The sequence below is a fragment of the Tetranychus urticae genome, chromosome 2 (genome assembly GCF_039701765.1).
Source record: "Tetranychus urticae isolate SD_2017Ah chromosome 2, NJAU_TeUrti_SD_1.0, whole genome shotgun sequence".
NCBI classification, from domain to species: Eukaryota; Metazoa; Arthropoda; class Arachnida; order Trombidiformes; family Tetranychidae; genus Tetranychus; species Tetranychus urticae.
In genome coordinates this window covers 2,966,616-2,993,328 of record NC_142959.1, presented here as the reverse complement: position 1 = coordinate 2,993,328, position 26,713 = coordinate 2,966,616, and the positions used below count along the sequence as shown (strand labels likewise).

Below are 26,713 nucleotides of genomic sequence, written 5' to 3'. Positions count from 1 at the left end.
CGGTATTGAGAAAAATTATCTATCGAATAATACCGAAAAAATTGGCGATTATTTAGATTATCGAAACTGAAACCGAGCAACTCTATTCGGCTGTAGTTCACCTAGATGACAGGCTAACGGAAAAGCAAAAACTCAAAGTTAACTCAATTTTTAAACTGGAGGAAAGGTGCCACGGACCGATAATAAATTTTGACTAAAAATTGGTGAAAATTAGTCTTTTATTTGGTAAATAGGAAATATTATTGTTACAAAATATAATCAAAAGCATACTTTTTTTTGAATTGATATTTACAATTTTTCACCCGACAAGGGTGTATCAATAATATTGTAATATAAGTGATCTGGAAAGCGATCAAGTTGAATATAATCTGTTTCACTGGCAATTAATTTATCAAGTTTATCAATAAGCTCGGTAAATGTAGGCCTTGAAGCGGGCCTCGTTTCCCAACAGTAATACATAATATTGTACATTTCCCGTCGACAGTGGTCAGGTTTTTCAAGACGAAAACCATTAATAACTTTTCTCATCACCTCTTTCGTATCCATACCAGGATATGGAGTTGATCCAAGGGTCACTATTTCCCACATTAAAACACCAAATGACCAAACATCACTTTTCACTGAAAAGGTGTAATCTTTCAATGCTTCTGGAGCCATCCAGCGAATCGGTAATCGACCCTAAAATGATTCGAGAATAAAATTACAATCATTACACTTGGGTTTAACCAGTTTTCAAAATAGGAGACAATGTTTTCGGGCATTTCGGTGTTTTTTATCTCATCGAGATACCAAGAACTGTATTGATATCCACATTTGCCGAAATTGTCAGAAAAATAAAGATAAAAGCAATTCTCACCTCTGATTTGCTTTCGTAAATTGATTCACTGCTTATTTCACGAGAGAACCCAAAGTCAGTTATTTTACACGTTTTATTGGTTCCAATGAGTATATTACGAGCAGCTAAATCTCTATGAATTATCTGTGTTTAAAAATAGTAATAAATTTTTCGAGTTAATTTAAAGTACTTTTTGTGAGGTTAACTTGTGTCTGATTAAAGAGTTGTTACTTACTCCTTCTGAAGCAATGTGTTCCATGCCTTTAACTATTTGGTAGGCAAAAAGAAGCAACTCTTTGGCTAAAACATCTGATGAGCCATCAGTCCCGCAATCATCTAGTGAAGGCACTTTATTGAAAAAGTCTCCTCTGTGATTTCGTAGATAAGTTTGTAAAGTACCAAAGGGTACATATTCAAGGATCAAAAATTTGGGTTCTTTTTCAGTGCAACATCCAAGTAGAGAGACAACATTTGGATGAGCTTTGAGTTTTTTGAGTATTTCCAGTTCATTGTCAAGATCAAGACGCTCTTTGCACGAGACTCCTTCCTTGAGTGCTTTAACGGCCACAATGGATGCTCCTTCACGAAATTTTATATCATATGCTTCACATTTCCAAACACGACCGAAACATCCTTCACCCAGCCTATCAATCATCCTCAACATTGTACGAGGATATTCCCATGAATCAAATTTAACTGAAGCTAAATCATCATCAATCGATCTGATTCTTCCATCATTTTCGCTAATCACATTCTCCTTTTGTCTCGAGTTTCTGGATGATTGGACTAACTGTCTATCAATGTCAGTATTGTTGAAAGAAATTTGATTATCATGATGAACTCCACAGGATAAAGGTCTTTCATACTCTTCAGGCCAACCAATGAATAAGTGATCTTGTTCGTATTCAGTTGATCGAGTTGAAAATGATATTGAACTGATTCCTGTTCCAGACGATTCAGATTTATTGACAGATACTTTGGGTTCACGAGAAATGTTTTCATGAAGTGATCCTTTAATTGATTGGTTTACATACGGTAAAAGTGGACGATGTCTTTGATATAAGAGGATACATCCAAACCCTATTGCTAGACCAAAGGACAGGAAAACGAGTACAGGCCAAATCAAGTTTGTGGTCAATTTTGGGTACATTGAATCATCTTGAAAAGAAGGTGATCTCTGGTATGATCTCATGAAATTTGATGAAGTTTCAGGTAAACCGGGATAAATTGGTGAACCTCGAAGTAAATGATGAATTTGTGAATGGACATCAGGTAATCTGCCAAGATTCAGCTCAATACTGTTGCCATTAGCATCATTCGAGTCACCGGTCTTGTGATTTTTATCATCAATAGTTTGCTCATTCCTACTTTTGTCTGGGGCATTGATGATCTTGTTGTTATTGGGCAGATCGCTGGTGTTTGAAATGTTACCATAAAATGATTTAGGAGTGGTTAACGTTTCACCATCAATTGTTGATAAAATAATGGTCTTGTTTTCCAGTTTATTGTCCAGTGGGTGAGGCTGAGCTTGTTGGTTCTTAATTGAAATTTTAGATCCTTGATAGGGTTTGGCCTGTTTACCGCTCCATGAATCTTCATTGACGATGCGAACTCTAACCTCTATTTTAGCCTGTAACCAATGAAAAATTTAAGATTAGAGATCATAATTTGTAGATAAAACTCATTTAAATTAATAAAAGTTTCGTTCAAAACTAGCTAAGGTCATCAATTTTTTGAAAAAAGCGGCGATTTGATATTAGTTTACAGTTTAACTGGCTAACAAAATAAGCTAAAATCAAACTAATTTTTGATTATTTGTAAGAAATGAAGAGTTTTGCATTTAAAGTAAAAAGAGGATTCATCAGTTTATTAAATTAAACTTGTAAATCACCAAAATGTCTACAGTCTTTAACATGTTCCCTTCAATTTAATCAAATTAAGCTCTTCATCTAATGCAATTATGCTTGTATTCAATAGAGTTTTCAGTGATACTCAGCAGTTAATCAGTTAAGGTTAATTTATTCAGACTGTTAGTCCATTGTCTTTTAACAGATGATTCTTGATTAGCCAATTCGTAACCATATTAACTACTCTAAACAACTGTTTCGTTGCGTGTTTTATTGGCGTTAAAATCATTGAACTTCTAACTTTTTCAATGCTGAACAATTACACTGATTAAAATAAAACACAATTTACCTTTTGATGTCCATCATCAGCAATTATCATTAAATAAAACTCTTTACCAGCCTAAAAAGAAAAGAAAAAATTATTAATTCAATTGAGAGAAAACTTTACTTGAGTTTCAGTTATTATAAGATTGAAGCCAATATAAGTGAGTGAAGATATTGTAATTTTAATCATCAATAATCCAACTCTAACCGATTTATGAAAGCTACAATTTATTCCTCTTCGATTAATTTAATAATAGCTTTAGGTTAATTAATAAGTAATAGTCGTATTAATCTATTTGATTCTGAGAATAAAAGTTACTTTTCTTCCTTCATCGAGATATCTAGTTCAACAAGATACAATTATGTTTATTGATAATTGCAAACAAACCCAACACAAACAATCAATAATGAAGTTGGGAAGAAAGTAAGAAAATCGTCTTCAATACTGCTTGAAGACAGTGAAGAAGAGAGAGAGAGAGAAAGAAGGGAAAAAGAGAAGAGTGAAGAGATGGAAGACGAAAAGACGAGAAAGGAAAAAAGAGAGAGCGAACGAAATCAATATTTTGGCCTTTCCATCATAATCATCTTTGGAGGAGCTCATTGAAATCATCATCTTACGTATCTTTGGTTTTCACTGCTTCATTTTGGATGTTTGACTAGAACCCGGATCTAGAAAGTAAATTAGAGGTCTGTTTAGGAGGAAGGTTGGGCAAATAGTTTCCACTTTCACGCTCTTCATACCTTTCCAAACAGTTTCAAAGCAATCAAAATACTGGGATTCCAGTTTCTCTCCAGGCTTAGCTGCCAAAAGGTAAGTTAAGATAGACAAAGAAAACAGAAATAGACTAGGTAAGGGAAAGAGAGAGAGAGAAAGATGCGTAATGCAAAAATGATAACCACATGAGGCTACAGAAGCTAAATATCAGAAGCTCGGTGAGAACTGAATTTCTTCGTAAGCTGTTTACTTGTTTGCACGACTTAGCTTCCAAAAAGCCATCGCCACGAGACACTAACATCACGTTTTGTTGATATCCTTAGAAAGCTCTTGAAGATATCAAAACAGGTAGAAAGTGATATTGATAGAGAGTCGGATTTATGATGGTGATGATGATTGTAATTATGATAGAGAATGAGTTTAGGAAACTTCAAAGACAAAGTTCTGTTCTGAAAGCATAGATAGAGATGGAAGATGGGAAATGGTTAAAGCTTCTGAATTAATACCATTCAATTGAGGTAAAACTTAGTTTCATTTCAATTATTATATGAATTTCTTTTTAAACTCAATTCTTTAAATTGTATTAGAAGAAAACAAAGAAGAAAAAAAGTAAACTAAAATGAGATGAAATGAGATGAGTAGATGGGAAGAAGAAGAAGAAGAAGAAGAAAGGAAAACCTCACATTGGTAATCAATTGGATTGATTTTACTCTGTTCTGTGAAGATGGAAAGGAAGAGATGAAAGTAAAATAGTAACAACATGAGAATCTTTTGAAACAGTAAATTTCAATCGATATTTATGACACACTATTATGATCATTTGAAAAGGGATCATCTTCCTTAAATTGATATCAATATCCTTTTATCCATTTTGTCACTTTGTTGAAACCATTTAAAGAGCAAGAAAATATAAAAGTAACACTAAAATTATTTGCTTTTACTCCTTGTTTCAACGTTCTTGTACACATATCATAATAATCATCTTCATTATCATCCTCTTTATCATCATTCGTTTCCACATCTCTTCTCTTCTTTACAACGATTCAGGTTGAGACTTGAAATTGTCCAATTTTGATGAGGATTACCAGAAATAAGCGTAGGAGTTTCAATTTCATATTACTAGCCTACTGTTGATAACAGTGAAGTCTGAGCGTTACATATGACTTAAGTTTTTACCTTTTTCATTCAGATCTTAATCTTTCCGTTCTCATCTGTACGACGGAACAAATTTCGTCTGCAATGCCCTATGCCATACGATGCTAGTCATAAAATTTGGTTGAGATAATGCGATGATCGCATTGCGATCAAATCATTTGCCGATGGAAGATATCAAACAAAACAAAAAAAAGCCGTTTTCTTTGCCTAAATGGTGCCTCTTCTAGTCTAGCATAAGATGTAAGATGAATAATCGGGTTAACCAGTCTTTTTGTAAAAGCAAAAGCAATCACTATTCTGTTTATTTTGCAAGTTAACCAAGATTTAAACTTGACACTCATCACTTTGCGAGTGATTTCATTTTTAATAGTTGAACATTATCAATTTTTATTAGCTAAACTTACTTTTATCTCAAAAATGATAAGAAGGAAGATGAAGATGACAAAGAATGCGAAGAAAGAGAAAAGAAACGACGAAAAGTCTTTCTCTATGGTCAAACCACGTTTTTATCTTTGTCGTCATCATCTTCCTTCTTATCATTTTTGAGTTAAAATGAACACATCATCTTTTATTTTTCAACTCTTTCTTTCTCTAATAAGAAACAAACAGTTTCAGTTTCGTACAGATTAATTTGTTGTTTTGTTGAACAAGGTAAACTACGATCACCTTTAGTCCAAAATTTTCTAATTTTCTCCATATTTAATTCAGTTTCTGTAGCTTGACAATAAGATGCTTTAAAAAAAGCGTAATAATTTGAGTTATTGCGCGTTAAACTGTTAATGGCTCAATTTATCTTGATTTATAATAATTTTATTGGATTTATGGGAAACAGAACAATCTGGAAACCTGTAAAGATTATAAACTTCCCCCCATCATGGGACTCCCCTTTGGTCTAAGGACCAATGTAATTATTGTCACATCCTGTTTCATCTTGATATCAAGTGATTTTTTTGCAGACGATTTTTTGCACACGGTCATCTTATTTTTGCAGTCAAACGCAATTTTTAATTGTATTTAAGATGAAACCCAAAAGCATATGGAACCATCAACAAACATTTCATCGATTTCAAGTGACCTGATATTGGCCTGACAACTCTAATCCTTTTACTCTTCTCTTTTTTTTGACTTGTTTCAACTCAACGTTACTCTTCAACATCAAACATGTCTACTGGTGGCTGCTGTGCTAAAACCTCAACTCAACCTGAAAAATCGTCTGGTTGCCGATGTGGTAATAATTGTACCTGTTGTGCTGATTGTCCTGGTTCACGATGCAGTCCAGACTGTAAATGTGATCCCTGCAACTGCTGTTCAGCAGCTAAATCTGGCTCTGGAAGGTAAGCTCAATTCAGTTTATCACTGATTCAACTTTCTCATTATTACAACATTAGACTGATTGTGTGATTAGAGAGATGACTCTCGTCTTCTTCCCTCCTTCCATAAATCAAATCATAATGTAATTGTTATCCTAATCATGAGATAATGCGTCATACAATTGTTACACTCCATTTATCTAAACAAACACTTTTTGTTTTATTGAGATAATAAATTCATTTTTTCTCTCTTTTTGTAGCTGTGATTGCTGTAAATGCTGTAGTACAGCCGCATGTAAAACTGGTGGTAACTGTAATTGCTGCAAATGCTGTCCTGAAGCAAAATGTCACTAAAGTGAATGTTTCAATGAACACATGGATTCTGCTTATTCCCAGATAATGCTGCTCGTACAATGACTCTATTTCACATAAAATCGTCAACTGTAAACTCATTTGTTAGAATTGAACTCTTCATTTCAGCATTACATCCAATGTATTAGTAGTTGTAAATCTCATTAAAATATTGTTTGATAAGTGAATATAATGCGTATCAAGATATATTAATCGATAAAAAGATTCAAAGATAGCACCAGTTATGAAGTGATCTTCCTGCTCACGTTGGTCTTATTTTCTAGATTGACGAATTTAAACTTTCATTTTCATCTGATGTAAATTGAACTCAATAGAGTTATCTACCAGAAAGAGATCTACATAATTTTTTCAATGGTCCCTTTTAAGAGGGAGTTAATAACAAATACGGTTTAATCAAATTTAATGTCAGTTAATTTTTAGTCGGATTAATAAGGTTTTGTTCGTGAAATATTTATAAAAATTAAAATCTAATGAGAACTTGTTCCATTAAAAAGGATTGACAATCATGGAACTAGGCAACTCGACGAATAGTAAGAATAAGCTATTTCCACATTGGTACAGTTTCTGGACTCCAGAATCTGGAGGGTGATTGTACAAATATCTTGTTAGTAAATCGAGTGAACTAATTTCAGTCAATTATGTCACACAGTGTCCTTGCAGTTTCAAACGCAAATTTATATTGTATTTACGTGTTTTGTGAAACCCAAAAACACCAGAAATCATCGGCAAATATTTCATCTGATTGATTGCTCTGGTCCAGAGTGTAAATGCTGCAAGTGCTGATCGTCTGGCTTTGTTAAGGTAAACGAGCGTTTCTCAGTTACGACTTTGACTTGTTGTATCCAATGCATGGTAACAACAATAATCCAGTTGATAACAAGTGATATCGCCTTGGACTTTTTATATTACCTCTTTGCTTATATTTGACATCTCAATTAATGAATAAATAACTCACACACCAGAAACTTGCACCACAACCGTGAAACCATTTATTTTGTTCATTAGATTAACAGAAAAAAATGTTGATTAACATGGCAAACGGTTCGGTAAACAGTATAGTTAACTGTGCATTTTTGGTGTAAAAAAGTGAGCTTAACTTGATCATTCATCAGCTTTTCATCATGACCATGATCAATAATAGTTAATGAGTGATAAAAATGTTTATTGTCAAAAAGATTGAAAAAGCTGACATAACCATAATCAACTATTATTGTAATGAAGAAAAAAAGAAATGCCAATTAATCACATCAATCAGTCAAAAATTACCTCAAACATCAACAAATCTTTTGTTGTTGAATCAAAATATGATATAAACACTCTCTAAATTGTTGTCTTCATTGTTGCTTGAATCATGAACAGAGCTCGGGATAAAACATCAACAATAGATTTAGATTGTCGCTTTAAGTAAACTTCTTTACACAATAGCAATCATAATCCAGTTGTCAATAAACTGTGTGAATAAAAATCATTCAATTTGACCCATAATTTACCAATTATCACATTATCAATGAAATCATAGATATTATTAACTGAAAAAATAATAAACATTTCACCATGATAACCATATCAATATGATTGTTAAATAATATATTATGAGTGTTGTTCCGTATAAAGTCGATCATTGAATAGGTTCAAAAAATTCATCAGCAAATCTAATTGCACTCAATAGCGCTCAATGACACAGTGCATAACCAGAGGCTAGAAATCTGTTTATAGTAACATCTTGAATTAAATTTGACTCAAGGACTGATGAGCAAGTGATCTCAATAGGATGAGATTAAAGAGTTTGCTTCTGTGAAATTGGTGGGCAAAGTTAACGATAATGATTGATCATAATCAGTTGAGTCACATGAATAGATCTAACAATTGTAATAAAATGAAATGAAATGTGAATCCATTTTTGTTGGACGCGTACAGTTGGAGGGTCAAAGTGTTTTCATTTCAATAGACATAATCTACCTGTGGATCAGAAATAGAGCTTTTAATGATGATTAATGGGTATCATTTGATACATTTTAAATCATAACTGAAAAATTGCATAAACAGAGCGCAAAATAACAAACAAACAAAACAGTCGCACTTGCTTAGGGCTCAGGTATGAAAATAGTTAATCCAAATTTGTCGATGACAAACTATCTCAGTAATCAATGCCAAAATGCATTGGATCGAAAATTATGATTACTCTTGCTTAATTATGGTTGGATTGTTGGATTACAGATGTTAAAAAATGTTAATTGTAATAAAATGGGTAACTTCACAAAACCAAGAAATTATTGATTTACTTACAAGACCAATGAATGATTCTTTAAGAGTAACTTCTCCACTTGTTGGGTTGATGGCAAAGTGTTTGGATCCATCTCGATATAATCCTGGACTTATTGAAAAAGTGATCGAGTCATTTTCATTATCATTTACTCTTACAATTGTCACTCTGTTTCCAGGTCGTTCAGTTTCAACAATAATCCAATCACGCTGAAAATCAAACAATGGTGGAGTATTTAAAATAGGTAAACGACCGTAAGAATCAACTAAATTAGTCCAGACTAGAAGGAAACAATTAATTTGGATGAAAAGTAGCGAAAATTTAGTAATCCAATGGAAACAATGGCCCTTCATGATTGGTAGAGTTGATTGTATTCAAAAAAATTACATCACAAGACATGTAAATATTTTAGTTTAACACTTATAACTATAGTCCACAAATGGCTGGATAATGGTCAGTTCAATAAGACAGATTAAAAACAAATCAGAATTGAAAACTTGAACTTATGTAAGATCAAAAGAGTAGAGGTAAAAACTAATGATAAAGGTCATCATTCATTTGTAGAAGTAAATATTGAAGAACAGACTTTAAGAGGTAATGCTATTGGCGCGGTCAATTTCGGCAAAGAAAGGACCAGACGATGAGTGAAGGGAAAGTGAGAGAGAGAATGCAGTTGAAGAAAAGAAAAGTTGAAATAATAATTGAGTTGAGAAGTACTTCTTAGAGGTTAATTTAGACTAGGTTTAACAGTGAAGGTAAAGTAGGATGGTCTTAGTGATCCGGTTTTCTTGAGGGCAAATTTTGATCGAAAAATACAGGTTAATGCTTAACAATGTTAATGTGTTAACAATTTTATTGTCTATTTTTGAGATGAGAACTTTAGAAGATAATGGATGAAGATGAACAATTTGAATTTGATTTATTCAATCAGTGATGGTTAGTTAGCGCATTTGTATGATTTTACAAAAATATTACAGTCTTCGTTTTACAATGAATGCATCAATGTAATATATAAAAAACATAAAAAATCACAAATTGTCTAAACTGTTTCATGAATTGGATGAAACAAATTTACTTTAAATATTTAAATTGGAAAAATTCAACACTTTATTCAAATATTTCACTTTCTTCTTCTGCTTCTTCTTCGTTTCCATCCATTTCAAAAACTCGAACTCGCCGTTTGGCTCTTGATGAAATGCAGCAGACTTTTCGGGAACCGCTTACTGCAAACTGGGAAGGTTTAAAGTTGTCCAGGCGACGAATTGCTATCTCACTGGTTGAATCGATGGTCACTCGTAAAATGGGCAAATTGACTCGCAAATTTTGTAAACTAGCTCCAGATGCGATAAGTAAAAAATTGTTTTCAATACTGGCCAAAGGTAGTTGAAGTAGATACGAGTATTGGGAATCTTTGGTAACTAAAAGCATAGATAGAATTGATTCTGTGTAAAATTGGATGTCTATGGGATTGGTTTCCAATTCAGCACCATTTTCAACAACAACTACCGTGAATAAAACAAAATGAACGATTGAAGGGTTAGCGGTGAGAATTTTGAGAATACAGATTTCACTTTCAACTTCCAAGTCTCCAGCAATTGCAATATATGAGAATCCAGAAATTTCATCTGAGGCATGAGTAACTTTAGGCGTTTCTTTAGCATATAAACTAAGAGTAAATTTAAGGTTTGAGTCGTAAGACTTTTCAAAAAAATCGGACAAAGCGTCTTTCGGAGCTTTAAATGCATCGCGTGCTTTTGTAACCAACATCCGATGTTCAGTGATTAAAGAACTTTCAACATTATGTTTGTACAAAATTAGACCGCCTTCATTATCCTCATTTACAAGCATTGGACGTTCCTTGAGATATTTAAACCATGGATTGAGTGATTGATCATTAATGGCAAAAGTACGATACACCAAAGGTTCAGGTTTAAGATATTGACAGACTCTTTCTAATGTGAAATTGGTTGCAGTTGGTCGATTTACGGAAGTATCTGACATGCTATCATCTTGATGATTATCTTGACAGTCAAAGTTTTCTTCTATGAAATCGGCAACATACTGGAGATCTTGTGGTGATATCTTGATAGAGTCTTGTTGGGACGAAGGCATTGAGTCATTGTAAAATCTAACAGTGACCGAGAGAAGCCAACGAAAGAAACATACCAGATTTTGACAGGATGAATCAATAACTTGCTGTAACTCAAGAGATTTAAGGTAGAAAGTTGCTACTCCGTGAATCGCTCTATTGATATCTTGTGTTTTGAGACCAATTTGGTCGAATTCATTTTTCCACAAAGAAATGGCTCTAAGGACATTTAAATGTGAAAATATATGTTTACAACAGCGCTGGACATTACAAACAACATATCTTTGAATGGTTAAATATGTAGTCTCTATTGATCGACCCAACTTTCGCAATCCTTTGTCCGTTAATTGGTGAAGAAACTTTTCTAAAGAGTCTGAAAAAGTTCCAACAACCAGAAGCTCTAATAACTCGTCTGCTAATAAAACTGATCCATTGCTATTTTTTGGTCCTTTAGGTTGCAGATAGCTGGTTAATTTAGAGTCAAGTTCTAATAATATATCTTCCATTGTTTCTTGAATAGATCCAATAATATCCTCCAAATAGGATAAGAGAGAAAATGTTTTGGCATAAATGTGAGAAACAATGAAATATTGTTCAGAATTTCTTCCAAAAGTTGGTAAGAAAAATGATTGATATTGGAAGTTATCACTATTAGTTGAAGATTCCGGATTAGTAGTCCCAGTAAGCACCGACATTGTACACAAATCTGATGTAAACGAAACATGCTCTACTCTAGGTCTATCTTTCAATTCGTAAACACCAACAAGTAAAACTCCAAAAATGTAAGTAAAAACAAAACCCGTAGATGTACCAATAGCCAGAATATTGAAATTCGGTTGACTGCAAACTTTCATTACATCATCGATTCCATCTTCAGTCAACTTTCGTGAATAATTGTTAGAATAAGATTTAGTTAAAGGTGACAATTTTTCCAAAAATTCTGTAAAAGCTGTTACCTTATACCGGTCGTTGAGATAAAAGTTACTTTTAAATTGCCAGCTCATACAGGTGATCAAACAACTCGGGCAAGTTATAGTAGTGATAACTTCTCCATTTTCAATATCAACCAAAGCAATTGATGAGTCTTTTTCACTGTCCATTTCTTCTTTGGATTCCAACTTTTTAACATTTCGATTATAAGCGACGGCTAAAACCTTACCGTCAGGTCTCCACTCCATGGCGGTAATATCGAGTCTCGATGAACTACCTTCTTCACTCGACTTACCACTATTATCATTGTTTTCAGTTGAAGGCGATGTACCATTAGGCCATGTCAGGACCCAAATTTTCTGCCAGTTAACCAATCTATGGATTGATACATCACCATTTTTCATACCAATGGCAATTAAATCCATCAGGGTGTTCCATCTCATTAACTTAATTTTGTGAGAAACATGACGATCGTCATGTTGACGAAAACAAACCATTTTTAGATGCTGCAAACAAAAAGAACAACAGAAAACAAAGTCAAAATCAAAACAATAATAAAACTTGAGCGGTAAATTATAAAAGGTGCATTTTTTGGTGGTAACCGGTTACTTGGCTTCAAGAGAAGGAAAAGTAACCAGTCTTAGTTACTCTGGTTGGTTACTTCCCATGACTAGTTTAGGAGGGGAATTCAAAAACAGAATTCAAAAGGCAATGAATTGTACTGATTGTTGGAAATCCAAATTGTTGATGAAATCGACCAAGATTAACACATTTAATTAAATAGACAATGTAAATTAATTAACTCGCGAAGAAGTATGGAAAAGATCACAAAGGCAATAAATTAAACAGTAAAAAATTGAGAAAACTGATTGAAGACTTTTAGTAAAATGTCCTTTAATCAAAAATTGATGTTAAGAGACTGTTAAATTGAATAAGGATCCACTCACTAATTTAATGATCTTAAAGTCTCGATATCAGTAAAATTAAACAACAATTTATTCAACTTTGTCACCATAACAACTCAAATTTAAAACAATTCAAAGAGTAAGGTAGATTGATTTAGGTAATTTAATTTCAATTTGTACTCTTTGGAAAAATCTCATGGTTTATCAGTACAATCAAAATAATATGATGTATAAATATTGGATAATCTTACAACATGTTTTATTTCTTGTGTTGTATCTTGTTTAATTAAATAATTGAAAAGAGCAAATTACAATGTGAACATTTGAAAAAAATTTAACAAAATTAAATTGTGAACTTTAAATCTCACAAAATTTTAACGTACAAAAGAAACAGAGCTCGACCTTTGATCGATGAGCTTAATTGTGAGATGAAACTGACAGACATATTTTTTAAACGAGATTAATACCATTTCTGCAAAGGTATTTGTGTTTGGCATTAAATCACGAGATTTTCATCTTATATTAACATTATACACGTAAGTGGTCATGATATTAAGAAATCTAGATTTTTCAATTAGCCAAGAATATTCTTATGCAAGTTGATAATGAAATGGTCTGGACAATTTAGATGAATACAATACATGATTTTGAAGATATTCTGACTAGGTGAATTGTCTGATTTCTTATCAAGGGATTGTGTAAATTTCTTGAAAAAATGATTATTTGATTCTTTTAAATAATATCAAATAATTTTCCTTAATAGAGATAAATATTAACATTGGTCTTCCCATATGCGTTGAGGAAGTGTCCCATGATAGTTATTGTGATCTTGTTGCTGTTGCTGTTGCTGTCGCTGTAGTTGTTGCTGGTGCTGATGATACCCATAACTTATGCCGGATCCTTCAAATCTAAATTGATCGTGTTTTTCAGTAGTTGAAGCGATAAGGTCACTTTCGGCTTGGAAAACTTGTTGATTATAGTGTAAATGAGAAGCTGAAGATGAATGTGGTAAATGGTGGGGAGGAAATGCGCTGTAAATTGATTGGGAAGGATTTTGGGCGAATTCTAGGACGTTAGGTAATATAACATCGGTTCTATTATCAATTTGGCCGCTGGTCATTGAGATGCTTGTTGGATCGAGTCGATGAAAGCCCATTGGTTTATCTGTAGATGCATCCACGGTGTCATCTCCATATTTTGAACTGCTACCACCGCCTTTTGCCGGAGACAATGCTGTTCTTGAGTTGACTTCAGTGTTGTTTAAATTTGGAACGGGGTCAATTTTGGATGGAGCAGGGATTAAATTGAAAGTTGTGACTCCCATTATGATGAGAGCAAACGAAATGAAATAAAGCCAATTAAACTTGTAGTCGAATAAGTAGAGTCCGATTAGGAGAGAGTAGAAATCAGCCGAAAGCATGGAAATATTGACTGAAGTTGCATTGCTAACTTGAAGGACAAGAGGCATGGTGATGTAGAAGAGAAGTAAACAAGCAGCATAACTTAGAATCAGAGAAATTTGAATATATTTATCTAAATGGAACAAAGCTTTGACTTCTTTCAGTTCAAAGATGGCTAACTGAACACCGCCAATGATGCTACCAAAAAGTCCAATCATTCCAAGAAATTCGACTATACTGTAGCTTTTCACTACATATTCTTGAGTAACATTGGATATACCATAGAGAGTGGCACCCATTATGCACAGCATATCACCAAGAAAGCGATTTTTAGCTTCTTGGCCTTTTGTACTTTCATCCAGATCAGAGTAAATTAAACAACCGATACCAATAAGAGAGAGACAAACTCCGAGAATGTGAACAATTCCGTACTGCACTTTAATCCAAAGCCAAGAAAGTAGCAAAACCGTTGGAATAGTAAAACAATCCAATAATTGTATGCTGGTAAGTGTTGTATATTGATAAGCTTTGACGACGAGAAAATTTGCTTCAACATCCATGGCAGCAAGAATAAAATATTTCCATCCTCTCAGTCGCATCACGGTGAACAAATTGCTGTCACCAGGTTTAAAAGCCAGCCAGGTGGTGAAAATTAAGCAAAGTATCACATAGTTGAGGAAACTTTGAGCAGTTGGAGTTTTTAAGCTGTAATTGCGATCAAGCAATTGACTAGCTATTCCTGTTCCACAAAGCAGCAAAGATAGGAATTGGCCAAAAAAAATGGTTCGCCATATTCTCACATAATCAGGTCTCATTGTTGGCAAAAGTTTGTAATCACCAGGACGGTATTGAAATGAATGATTGGTCTGATTAATTTCGCTCTCCAACTGTGAATAAATACAATTTAACTACGATAAGATCGATGTAGCATGAGAAGAAAAAAGAGAAAGAGAAAGATAGCAACACATGGTAAGAAAAACAATCTGAACTGGTCACATATGTAGATTTAGAAATTTAATCACTTACCTTACATGTTGTTTTAAATATTTATGAAGGATTAATAATGTGTTAATTGTGTTAGGTACTTGATTGAATGTATCAACGGAGGACAAAGATTTGTTGAGAGTTGTTAATCAATGAGCAAAAAGTGTTGATATAAGATGAGCAGATAAAGAAGGTAGATATGAAAAAAACAGTAAAAAAACAATTAAATTTCATATATCACTATGTGAGATCATAATTATAAAAAAGGTTATAATAAAGTGATAATTGTAACAAATGGTTATTCACAAATAATGAAACCATCAAGATTAATCAGACTAGAAATATTTGATGTTTTTGTTTGTAGCAACAGAAGCTTGAAACATATGAGAGAAAGCAAGGTGCAAGCTGAGAGTGTTCACAGGTTAGACTATCCTGTCGAGAATCAGTTCTAGTTTGGCTCTATGTTATTTGGTTGATTAAACTTCATGATTAAATGAATTGCACTAGATTTAAATGAGCTTTTCTAGTTACTAATAAACTTTTAATGAATAAATGATATCAGACAAATAAAAAGATAAATGAGACTGTGTAGTGAAAAAAATGAAGAGACAGAAGAATCAAGATGAAGATGGAAGCTCTACGAGCAAGACATAATCAAGTGTATTCTGGAAAAACTGGAACTTGGACATGACAAGGATTAACCAGAAAAACTGGAACCAAAATTGTAATAACAATAGCCATAGTCGATCTTCAATTGTAATCCTTTCGTATCAATCTTTGATCAAAGTACACTGATGCAGTCGACTGATTAAGAAATGCATTGAAACTGACACAATGAATTATGGGTAATAGTACCTTATTGTTTTGCGTCTACAAGATGAAAACAATAATGTCGACAGTAAAAAGACAAATAGAAAAGATCACTAAGATGAAGAATGGTCTGATGGTGTAAAATGGGAGAATCAATTGGTGCTGATGATGAGACAATAATTACATATTTATAGTCGAAGAGATTCAGTGGAAGAATGATGATGAAAGCTAATGATTTGTAGTGAGATAATTATAGGGTGATAATAATTTATCATGATGAATGATGATAATAAATGAAAAATTAAGGACAAAATTTAATGATATGAATGAACTGAGAAAAAAACTGTACAGTCTTGGTAAATATTGGAGTACATTAGGGTTAGAAGAATGTATTGCCAAGGATCTAAATGATATTTATCAATGGTGTAAAAAAGTCTACTGGTAAGGCATCGAATTAAGATGACCACGATAAAATACTCAATTCTAACACTAATTAGATCGATCTGCTTCAATACAGAATTTAACTGTTAATCGTTTTTCTGCTTTCTCTTCGAGAAAAGGAAAAATAAACACTGGTAATCAGATTACTGGTATCAGTTGCCAAGGAAGAAAAAATTATTTTGATCCAGAAAGTAACTTGTCCTTAAATGATATAAGAATCAGAGGCTTGACCACAAAAGGGAGAAGATTAATAGCTAGTGTTGGAAAGAAGAGGATAAAAACAAAAAATGTCTTCACTCTGTCGATATCATGTTACTCAGGGCAAAAGATAATCTGGAATATGAGAATATTGGGAATAAAACAAAAAAGCTTGACTTTGGTTAAGCTTTTTATGAAAAAGGATTTTGGTTATTCTTTCATTTCAATCTAATTAACAACCTGAACTTCTCTAGATTAGTTGTACTTCTATAGCGACATCCCTCTGCGATTGTAACATCAACCACAAAAATGAAAGACTTATACAATATCTTTTAACAAGTTTGCGAGTCTCAGAAATTATTCACAAGCAGTCATTTGAATTAATATTTGTCAGATTAATTCCTGGGAAACATGATTTGAAGGTTTGACAGTCCTTACAGATTGAGAAAGATTGATATCGCAAAGAATTGCTGAGTGCAACAATGATGTACTCATGTAATGAGTGCTAATGATAAATTTAATTTGTTAATAATTATAGCCATTTATAATGGGCAATGGTATAAAAATCTTGGATATGGAACCACATCTTTTATGTTGGATAGTCCTGTTATTGTTTGGATCAGTCTGTCGAATCCAAAACCACATCCTCCGTGTGGAACATTACCATATTTTCGAAGATCAAGGTACCTGGAAGAAAATTATTAAAAAATCAACAATTTAGACATAAAAGAATGAGTATTAAAAGGAGATTCTAAAAGATTTTTATAATTACCAGTCTAATTCTTCAGTCAATCCTTCGACCTCGTCCATTCGAGATTTTAATTTGTCATAATTATCTTCCCTCAAACTACCTCCACATATCTCTCCACCAACTGCACCCAGCAGGTCGAAACATAAAGCCTTTAAAAATTTATAATCAGATCAAGCATAAGAATTTGTATTTCTAGAGTATTTGCAGTTCAACTTACTCTGTCTCCATCTGATTTCATGTAAAAAGGTCTGATTTTAGAAGGGAAATGGGTTATAAACAATGGTTGATGTTCAAAATATTCCAATAAAACTGTCTCATGGAAAGCAGAAAGGTCTTTTCCAAATTCAGCAGGTTGAACATCCTGTTTTTTGTTAATTATCTCTATTGCGTCATCGTAAGTTAACCTAAAATCAATAAAATAAACAAATTATTAATCAAGGAATAATTAAATGTGCAATAAATTTAGCAAAGCGCCGGATATTAATGCTTAGATTTAGTTACCTAATATACCGTCCTAGTAGTCTGTAGGTTAAATCATACTTAGTTGATTTCAAAACATCTAAATAATTTTCATTTTGGCCATCAATGAGCTTTGATGCTAGTGATTTCACAATAAACTCTACTTTGTCCATCAGTACATCAAGATCATCGATAAATGCTTCCTCTAGTTCGAACATAGTAAACTCGCTGAGATGACGACGAGATTTATTGACCTCAGCTCGAAATGTTGGTCCTAAGGTATAAACGCGTGAAAGGGCACTTGAAAAAGGAATCAAATAAAAACAATTAATTCACTGTTTCTGAACAAGTATGGCCAAGAAATTTACCAGGCAGCCGTCTCAAGATGAAGTTGAGCTGATACAGTTAATTTGGCTTTTCCTTTGAAAAAGCTGACATCATCGGGATAATCGATAGGCTGAAACCACAAATAAATTGTTTGTTAGTTTCTTTTGCGGTAATAAAGATAAATCAAATCCGAAATGTTATTTGGGATAAAATTAGTCAAACACCTTAACAGAAAATGGTTTTGATCCTCCTTCACACTCATTTTTGGTCAATATCGGAGTAGTCACATTGAAATAACCACTCTCTTTCATCAAATTATGGATCTCGTAGTTTAGATCGCTACGTAATCTCATCAACGAAGCATATCGTGAAGCTCTGGGCCGAAGATGGATATGCTCACGCATTCCATTCCAATTGTTATTTTTGGATGTGTTAGGGTTGAAAGGATATTCTAAGACGTTACATTGACCAATAATATCAATATCTTCACAATAAAGCTCCAGAGGTTGTTCTGGTCCTCGACTTTCGACCAATGAACCTTTACAACAAATTGATGAGCCAAACTGTGGTTTCACCCCTTTTCTAGAAAATGTAAAAAGACCGGTTAAATTAATGAATTGCCAACATCACAGTAATCAGCTCACCTTTCAAGAAGTATAGTAGGCACAACTATTTGAATATTTTTTGGTGACAAACCGTCATTTAATGTCATAAAATGATGTTCCTTAAGACGCCTGTGAGATCGAATCCAACCCTTAAATTGTGATGGGATGACAGAATGACAACTAATTAGTGGAAATCGTTCATATCGATACACGATTGATTCTCTGAGATCTTCACTTACCTTTAAAGACAGTTTTTCACTCAATTTACATTTTAGAGCTTCATGAATAGTTAGTTGAGGTAATTTACAAGAGTCTGACTCTTTAGGTACAACGGGAGAGTTTAATGATGAGAGATCATATACTGATGATGAATAAAGAGATTTCAATAAAGTCACATTGAATTTAACTACAGAAGGTAGATTAAGATGAGAACGAGCACAGTTAAAGATAGACATTTACAAAAATATTCTTAAATCTGAACAAAACAATCAAAATTAATTTATAAATACCAATCAAATAACAAAAACCAAATAACAAACCATGTTGAAGGAAAACATGTGTTGCATTGTATACGTTTCCATGGAGATATTATGCAAGAATGCGCATAATCAAGTAACTACTCTTCGGCAATAACGGTTAAATCAAACAATAAAATTGACTGTTCAATGGTGATGGTTATCGAGATTTGATTAACAAATTAAAGCACTTGACTGCGTCTTTTTTCATTTTCAAAATTTCTTTATAATTCTTATTCAAGGATGCAGACTAGCTTATATTAGAATGTTGATTCAATAAAGGTACGCTATTCGATTGGTTACAATACAATAAGTATGCAGAACGAAAATTTACAGTTTATTTCAGTTTTAAATCATTTACTTTGATCTGATTTAGTCTTTAACTTTTTCAAGTTTTTAACTCCTAGACTGGATTTTCAATCAATATACTGGATTACAACGGATAAGTACAATCTTGGCTCTGAAGTTAATGGTTATTACAGCAAGCTTTGATATCAGTGTAGACTCTACCATAAGGTAATATTGTTTTCAATTTTCATCTTTTTTTTCTTATAACAATTCAATGTAAACCGGTAATACTATAAACTATTTTATTTATGTGTTAATATCTCTCCCTAGTATAATGAATAAAATGAATCTTAGTCATCTTACCCAAATAATAAAAAGGGAATGAAAATTCGGACATTTGTTAAGCTTGACAGCTCAGAGATACCGACTCTTGGGATGGCGATATTATTACTTGGATCAGGCAACAAGGGACAAAAAGGACCAAAGGAACAGAAGTAAACAAAGCTACAAAATATTCTACTTGTTTGCGATTCTTATGATTTTACTTCATGCTACTGTGCTTTCAACAATCAAATGGTTGATCCAAATAGGCCTAACAAAATGAGTCTGGTTGCTGGTTTTTCAATGGGGGAGATAAAGTAAACAGTACCATCACAATCAGCAAAAACGTAGTTGAAGACAAAGGAACCCAAAAATGGATTGGTTTAAAGGCAAACCATGATGATGACCAAAGCTGAAATAACTGTTGGGAAAAGCTGGAATAACCAGAGTTTTTAACCTTAAGAGAGGTTAAATCCCAAAACTCAATTCAAGTTATTCCTTTGTTTTATGTGTTAAACAATGTTATTCTTCTCGTTCGGATGAGAGTGGTTGTGATGATAGGATTATCATCCATTCCTCATCACAACCACTCTCATCCTCATCCTCATCTTTCCCTTCCTCTTCGCTTTTTCTTCACCTTTTGTTTCCCTCAACTCACGCAGTTAAATGGTTCAAGTCAAACTAATTTATTCAACATGAGCAAAAGGCAATTCCTATGCACATGCCTTTCCAAAAATATATGGCATTTTTTTCACCTCGATCGATAGGATTGTGAAACTTTCTGTGCCTGATATATCTTGGAATCCTCCAGACTCCATCAACATCAACCTTATCCTGTTATATTTTCATTTTCAATCTTCTAACATCACTTTCCTCTTTTCCAGAATCTCCTTAATTTTCATCCTTCATTATTCTCATCTTCTCTACTCCTGCTTTCTCCTTCTTATCTTTTACCTTTTTCTTTCCTCCAATTGCTCAGTTACCTGGGATGTTAATTGACCTTTAAACAACGAACACATAAATGCAGAAAGACTCTCAATTTAGGATGACAAACTGTTGTGAATCCAATCGATTGTTAGAATTAGCTTGGCACATAACAAAAAAAAGGTCTGATTATTGGCAAGATTTGTTTTTTCATGGCAACCTGTTCTTCCTCAATGTTTTACCAAGCAATTTTACCTAAATTTATTCCTCTTATTTAGCTTGCTTTTTGTATTTTATTCATTTTTTTCATTCTAAATTCACGATAAATGTGTTTCTCTGTTATTAATATATTTTATCCTTCCTTACTTTACTCATTAATTTGATACAATAAATTAAAATGTACTTTACTTTGCGGAATAACTTTGAAATGAGAATCATGTTCCTTCTGTAAATATAAAATATTCTTGCTGTAAATATCATGGAGAATTGAATGTTTTAATCAAACCGGTGAATTATTCCAATTTGTTTACCTCTGCTGGTGGCCACAAAAACACTTACCCTGTCAGTCAACAAGCGACTTGATAATTGTATTTGTTGTGGGGGTAAATCATTATGAGAAAATGATTGATCTGGAAATTAATCCATTCAATGAATTGATAATCACTTCATATCAAATAACGTTGGAAATACATTTTAGATACAATCTTTCTTACCTGACATATTAATGTTCATTATACATTTTGTAAGCCCGCGGGAGGATCCAAGTTGTTTAATATTGGCTCTTCAATTTATCATTTTAACAGAAATCTAATGAACAAATTGCTCTGAAATGTCAAATTACATACCTCATATCAGATTCCTTCCAGATAAATTGTTAAAGCCCGATTCAATAATAAACCAGATAAAAAATGCCTTCCATTAAAAACAGTGAGGATCATCATTTTCATTGATGATCATCGAGTAAATATTTTCCCCAATTATTAGAGCACACATTTCATCTAACACATGATTTCGATGGTCACAATTTAAGTAATCAAGTCAATTTTGAAAATAAAAATAAAAATAAAGCAATGGAAGCAAGTTTTAATTTGGCAATCACCCCTCAATCAAAGCAAAAATCAAAACAATGCTTTGAGCGCCCATCTTCTGATATCTTTTGCATTGTAAGTTAACTGTAATGAACTATCTAAATTTGTAATAATTGTTTTAAATATTAGTTGACCTGAATTTTATTAATTTTACGCTTACAGTCGACACCTTTCAATTGAAGATTATATTTAAATTATGTCACTTGACTCAATCAACAAGCTTTCATTGAATCTCTTCATGTTAATGTGTTACCATTGGCTTCGTGGTAATTGAAAATCAAACAAACTTGTGATTTACCATGAATCTGATGAAATTTTATCAAACCCTTGAAGAGTATTAATTCACAAGCTATTTAAGGTAATCCTTTAATCAACTTTACACTTGGTTAATCTGCAATTGTTCATCAATTGGATCCTTTTGTGTTCTGTTTATTTTAGTTGGACAATGTTTGCTAAAGAAACTCAACATTTGCTTGCTCACAAATTACAATTAACACTTTCATCTTCTCACTTCAAAAAAAACATCTCCATCTAAACTCTACTTCGGTAAATAAATAACATTGTGTATGTGTGTAAAGAAACGATGTGAATTTAATCATGAAATTATTAAATAGATTTATCAACATCATTAATTCCAGTGAAAACAGTAATATTTGTGGTTGAAAGTTAGCTCAACATCTCATGGTGAGTTTACTTTGTAGCATTTGTTAAACCTTCATAAATCAGTGTTTTCTAATTATTATTCAATTATATTTTTAATGATAATCATTCATCAATTAGGTTAATAAAAATGGCAATAAACTCTGGGAAAACAAAGACAAAAGTACATTCAGCAACATGTGTAAGTACAGCGTTAAATTTTTGTAACAAGTAGAGCGAATATTTGAATGCGCTTGAAACAGAAAATTTTGTGTATTTCATTAACTTAACCTTATTTTGCATTTACCTTTTGACATTTTCATTTTTTTTCGTTCAAACAAGATTGCATTTCGATAAATTTTACTGGAAAAATCAACAGACCGAGATATTGAAAGACAAGCTTGTTGACAGGTATTGCATGTGTCAGTATCCATGTTATAAGAATACAAGTTGGAACAAGACAGAAACATGATGACTGCTGTTTACTGTAAAGAGATGCAAAAGGGTTAAATCCATTTTTTTGTGCCGATTCATGGTGATGAAAGATTACAAGCTAACAAAATGGTTACATGAAAGTAATTTATATTGCTGATGCACAACTCAAGTCTCCCCTGGTTTTAATTGTAATCAATCAACAAACAAACAATGAACAAAACTAATGGACACAATTGTGTATGTATGGTTAAACATGACAAATTTTGCTCCAATCTCTTTACCCTTATGCTAATATATATATTTTTAATCTATTAACAGCAACATCATCAACAACAGCTACATCTACTATTAACACAGTTTCCACTTGTGTGTTCACTTTGGTGACTGGAAAAAAAATCACTTTGCATCCATGTAAAACCATATTTCAACAGTGGTTAAAGCTTTAATTAAAGTGACAAACGATAAAGGGAATCGAAGCTGACGGGAATGGTTAAGGTGAACAAACTATTAAAGCATCATAATTTCAAAAAAAGGGAGGAGAAGGAAAAGGAAATGATAGCAGATTAAAAGAGGACAAGGACACAAAATGAAGGATGATGTTCTGTAAAGATGGCAAAGGTTTATCCCTTCATGCAAGAGAAAGAATAATTTGGATTGATTTTTGTAATATACTGAATAAGATTGAAATCAAAGAAAGGATCGAGATGAAAAGGCACAAAAAGAGATGAAAAACTGGAAAATATTTTATCCTTCATTTTTCAATGAGATTTTGGACAAATTTTTTTCTCCTTTCTTTTCACTCAACTTTTTTCTATCAACATTCTCTTCAATCATTCCTCACATCATCATCATCATCAACATCAACAACAACAAAAACATCATCATCATCAGTGGAATCATTCTTTGCCTCATTTCTCTCACACTATCATCATTGCACACACAAGCAACATACACATACTTATCCAATCATTCACTTACTCTTTCACATTGGAGAATCGCCTGTCCCAGTTATATTAAACAAATAGAGAGATGAAAAGGAAGAGCAAAAGAAGGAATAAAAGTCTGTTTACTCGGATCGATTTTTGTCCACGATGAGAAATGATCGTCCAGAAATGATGATAATGATGATAATACTGATGATGCTTATATATATGTATGTTGTGTGCGATGTTAGTCTTTTGTTTCCTTCTTTCACCATCTTATTCTTGTTTCTTTCCTCAATCAATTCAAAAGAAATTTTGGTGAAGAGCAACAACAACATGAGAAAGGAAGAAGAAAAAGCAAACATGATTCCAATGTTAGTCACACAAAGAGGGAAAAGGTTGAATACTTGAATATATACCTTATCCATCTAAAACCAGAATCCTTTAAGAAATCTGTAGGATTATTGAAGCTCAAAGGAAATGTGACAATTCATGATTACACTCAATGTAACAAAAGGAAAAACTAAAGTCTAAACTGCTTATGTGTATACTATTGATACTGTTTAAGAATCACTTTCCTCATCACTATCACCATCACCATTGCCATCATACACATCACCATCATCACCATCATCATCGTCATCATCGTCTCTTCTCCTCTTTTATATTGTTGTAATTCATCTTACATTACATCATCATTATATTATTTCTTAGTTAAGCTCACATCTTACACTTTCCTTGGGATTTAACCTTGCCAATAATAATGCTAAAATCAATTTACCAATCAACACCAAGTTCATTTTCCCAACAATATGAGATTGGATATAAAATACACACTCAATACAAGGATAAAGGCCAAAAAACACCGAAAAAACAAAGCCAAAGCCAAAGCAAACCAAGCAAACCTTAAGATGCCACTTTGTAGTTACCAAAATTGAATTATAATACGATGAAACAAATAATCAAGACAAAAATCTACATTTAAAGGCGCAAAGAAGTGAACAATAAAACAAGCATTATTAATAATGAATCAATCCTCATTATAACTGGATTTAATGATGATTTAAACTGATTAGATTGTACAACCAAAATAGAAATGATAAATCAATTTTATCCATTAGCTTTTACATGTAATTTGTATTGGTAAACATGTACGCTTTGTATTTGAAGACAATGTCACCCATTATTATTACAATTGTTAAGAAGTGATAGTCTAATTAGCTTTATTTGCTTCTTGGTTTACTAAATAGCATCTAAATTGATGCTCAAATAGTCATTTAACAAGTGAACTGTCAATCTTGTTAAAAAGAGGAAGATAAAAGAGAGAGAGAGAGAAAGATGAGGAAAAACAAAGATGAGGTGTAAAGCTAGAAGATGATGAAGGATCAGCTTAAGAAAGTAATGAGATTAAGGGTTAGTTGTTGGCTTTTTTTCCCTTCATTCATGTTTCAACCCAAATTAGCTAATCAACTTTGGGTGAAAAAAAAGATGAGCTTTCAATGAACATATAAAAAACTGATGATGATAAATGTCGATAAAAAACTAAAAGGATGGCAAAGACGGTAAAACTGGGTAAAGTTGACATTGAAAGATTGCCATGAAAACTATACATATTCAGGTTACAAGGGTGAAATGGTTATTTCCCAATAGTATTAGCATTACATTATTCCTTGCCGTTCATCACCCTGATCATCCTTTCTAATACACAATCATCATCATGAAAATACTTTCAATACACATTTACATTGAAAACCTAAAGTTAACCTGTTTTCACCCATCAACTTGATCACTCAGTCATGTTATTGATGGTAAATTTATCCATAACATTTTTACCCTCAACCATTGTTTCAATCTAATTTGAGTAAACCATTTGAATTGTTTAGCTTGGAAGCGAACCAAGAAAAATGGTGAAAAATTGTAGCATCGGTGAAACGATGAGACAAAAAGCAAGATCAATGTTTAGACCTGATATTATCATCATTTAGGTCCATCTATAACTGATTTTAAACATTTATCATTAGGTTAACATTATTATTAGATATTTAGCATTTGTTAGCCTTAGGTTATGGCAAAAATGGATTGTTGTTGCCACTAATGATGATTATAATGATGATGATGAGACAAAATTTATCAAAAATATATATATTATCAATGAACCCATAAATAAGGTCAACTGTTGATGGTAATAACATATAAATATAAACATATATTTATCTATTAATCTAGATTATTGTCTGTGATGATCATCATTTTCAAACTCATTTCCGATGTGAAACATTTATATCTATTTATATAAATATTAAATAAAGGAAATTCAAAGGCGATTATCAGTTTAATAACGTTTAGCTTTTCATATTGTAAAGTTGTGAAGCTGAAAAACCAAAATTGATTATTGTCATGATCATGATCATGTTTAAGCTTGAAAATTGCAATCATTTTCATTTCATTCCAATTGGTAATGGAATCAAAATTTACATTCAATTGTTAACAATCCTTAACAGGAAACCATTTCAACCATTAATTGAAGGCAGGAAATTTAATTAAAACTGATCAACCTTCAAGTGTTGATATATCATTTAATTGTTGCTCATTTAAATTGCCAATCAAAGATCATGATTAACATTGGCAAAAAATGGTTAAAAAATCAATTTTTTAGATAATTTTAAGCTTCAAGACTTTCGACTAAATTTCTGGTTCATTTCTGGTTCTTTTCTGGTTCATTGGTTGCTTCTCGTTTTGCTTCTCATTTAGCAATTAATTTTTCCCTCAAACCGACAATTAATCATAATCAATTGAAACTAATGATGAATGGGAAATTAATAGCTAATCAACAAATGATTAAACCATTTTAGCAAATTGT

At 32.5% G+C, this 26,713-nt stretch overlaps 5 protein-coding genes and 2 long non-coding RNA genes across 11 annotated transcripts; 3 read left to right on the top strand and 4 right to left on the bottom strand.

The window, feature by feature from the left end:
* Positions 1-200: 200 nt before the first annotated feature.
* On the bottom strand, positions 201-9,506 carry LOC107363697 (tyrosine kinase receptor Cad96Ca). Its single transcript, XM_015930963.3, has 5 exons — positions 8,845-9,506; positions 3,032-3,082; positions 1,071-2,465; positions 857-979; positions 201-678 (listed from the first exon to the last, which is right to left on the bottom strand). The coding sequence occupies exons 1-5, from the start codon at positions 9,172-9,174 to the stop codon at positions 289-291; spliced, it is 2,289 nt and encodes a 762-aa protein (XP_015786449.2). The 5' UTR covers positions 9,175-9,506; the 3' UTR covers positions 201-288.
* Positions 5,933-6,730, top strand: LOC107363698 (uncharacterized). Its single transcript, XM_015930964.3, has 2 exons — positions 5,933-6,210; positions 6,447-6,730. Exons 1-2 carry the CDS (start codon positions 6,038-6,040, stop codon positions 6,538-6,540), a joined length of 267 nt encoding a protein of 88 aa, XP_015786450.1. The 5' UTR covers positions 5,933-6,037; the 3' UTR covers positions 6,541-6,730.
* A 150-nt stretch (positions 9,507-9,656) lies between the features above and the next one.
* On the bottom strand, positions 9,657-12,704 carry APC4 (anaphase-promoting complex subunit 4). The gene is made up of 2 exons (XM_089268401.1): positions 11,867-12,704; positions 9,657-11,791 (listed from the first exon to the last, which is right to left on the bottom strand). The coding sequence occupies exons 1-2, from the start codon at positions 12,335-12,337 to the stop codon at positions 9,929-9,931; spliced, it is 2,334 nt and encodes a 777-aa protein (XP_089124527.1). The 5' UTR covers positions 12,338-12,704; the 3' UTR covers positions 9,657-9,928.
* A 298-nt stretch (positions 12,705-13,002) lies between these two features.
* LOC107363692 (queuine/queuosine transporter SLC35F2) lies at positions 13,003-16,145 on the bottom strand. Of its 3 annotated transcripts, none has more exons than XM_015930956.3 (3): positions 15,985-16,145; positions 15,172-15,229; positions 13,003-15,053 (listed from the first exon to the last, which is right to left on the bottom strand). In XM_015930956.3, the coding sequence occupies exon 3, from the start codon at positions 14,958-14,960 to the stop codon at positions 13,518-13,520; it is 1,443 nt and encodes a 480-aa protein (XP_015786442.2). In that variant the 5' UTR covers positions 14,961-15,053; positions 15,172-15,229; positions 15,985-16,145; the 3' UTR covers positions 13,003-13,517. The 3 variants fall into 3 exon arrangements, with proteins under 3 accessions (XP_015786442.2, XP_089124529.1, XP_089124528.1); XM_089268403.1 differs by having other exon boundaries at positions 13,003-15,032; positions 15,985-16,103; XM_089268402.1 differs by lacking the exon at positions 15,985-16,145 and having other exon boundaries at positions 15,172-15,231.
* Positions 16,146-17,077: 932 nt separating this feature from the next.
* AsnRS-m (asparagine--tRNA ligase, mitochondrial) lies at positions 17,078-19,268 on the bottom strand. The gene is made up of 8 exons (XM_015930955.3): positions 18,960-19,268; positions 18,760-18,869; positions 18,340-18,697; positions 18,157-18,245; positions 17,831-18,088; positions 17,547-17,733; positions 17,351-17,478; positions 17,078-17,265 (listed from the first exon to the last, which is right to left on the bottom strand). Exons 1-8 carry the CDS (start codon positions 19,173-19,175, stop codon positions 17,121-17,123), a joined length of 1,491 nt encoding a protein of 496 aa, XP_015786441.2. The 5' UTR covers positions 19,176-19,268; the 3' UTR covers positions 17,078-17,120.
* Positions 19,269-19,370: 102 nt separating this feature from the next.
* LOC107363693 (uncharacterized) lies at positions 19,371-21,188 on the top strand. 2 transcript variants are annotated; one of them, XR_016199309.1, is made up of 4 exons: positions 19,380-19,517; positions 19,629-19,751; positions 19,854-20,017; positions 20,114-21,188. It is a non-coding gene; the product is annotated as an uncharacterized LOC107363693 (long non-coding RNA). The 2 variants fall into 2 exon arrangements; XR_001568964.3 differs by lacking the exon at positions 20,114-21,188 and having other exon boundaries at positions 19,371-19,517; positions 19,854-20,056.
* A 704-nt stretch (positions 21,189-21,892) lies between these two features.
* Positions 21,893-25,062, top strand: LOC107363809 (uncharacterized). Of its 2 annotated transcripts, none has more exons than XR_016199307.1 (6): positions 21,893-22,214; positions 22,295-22,402; positions 22,471-22,540; positions 22,637-22,697; positions 22,838-23,167; positions 23,249-25,062. It is a non-coding gene; the product is annotated as an uncharacterized LOC107363809 (long non-coding RNA). The 2 variants fall into 2 exon arrangements; XR_016199308.1 differs by having other exon boundaries at positions 22,073-22,214; positions 22,495-22,540.
* The last annotated feature ends 1,651 nt before the right edge of the window (positions 25,063-26,713 follow it).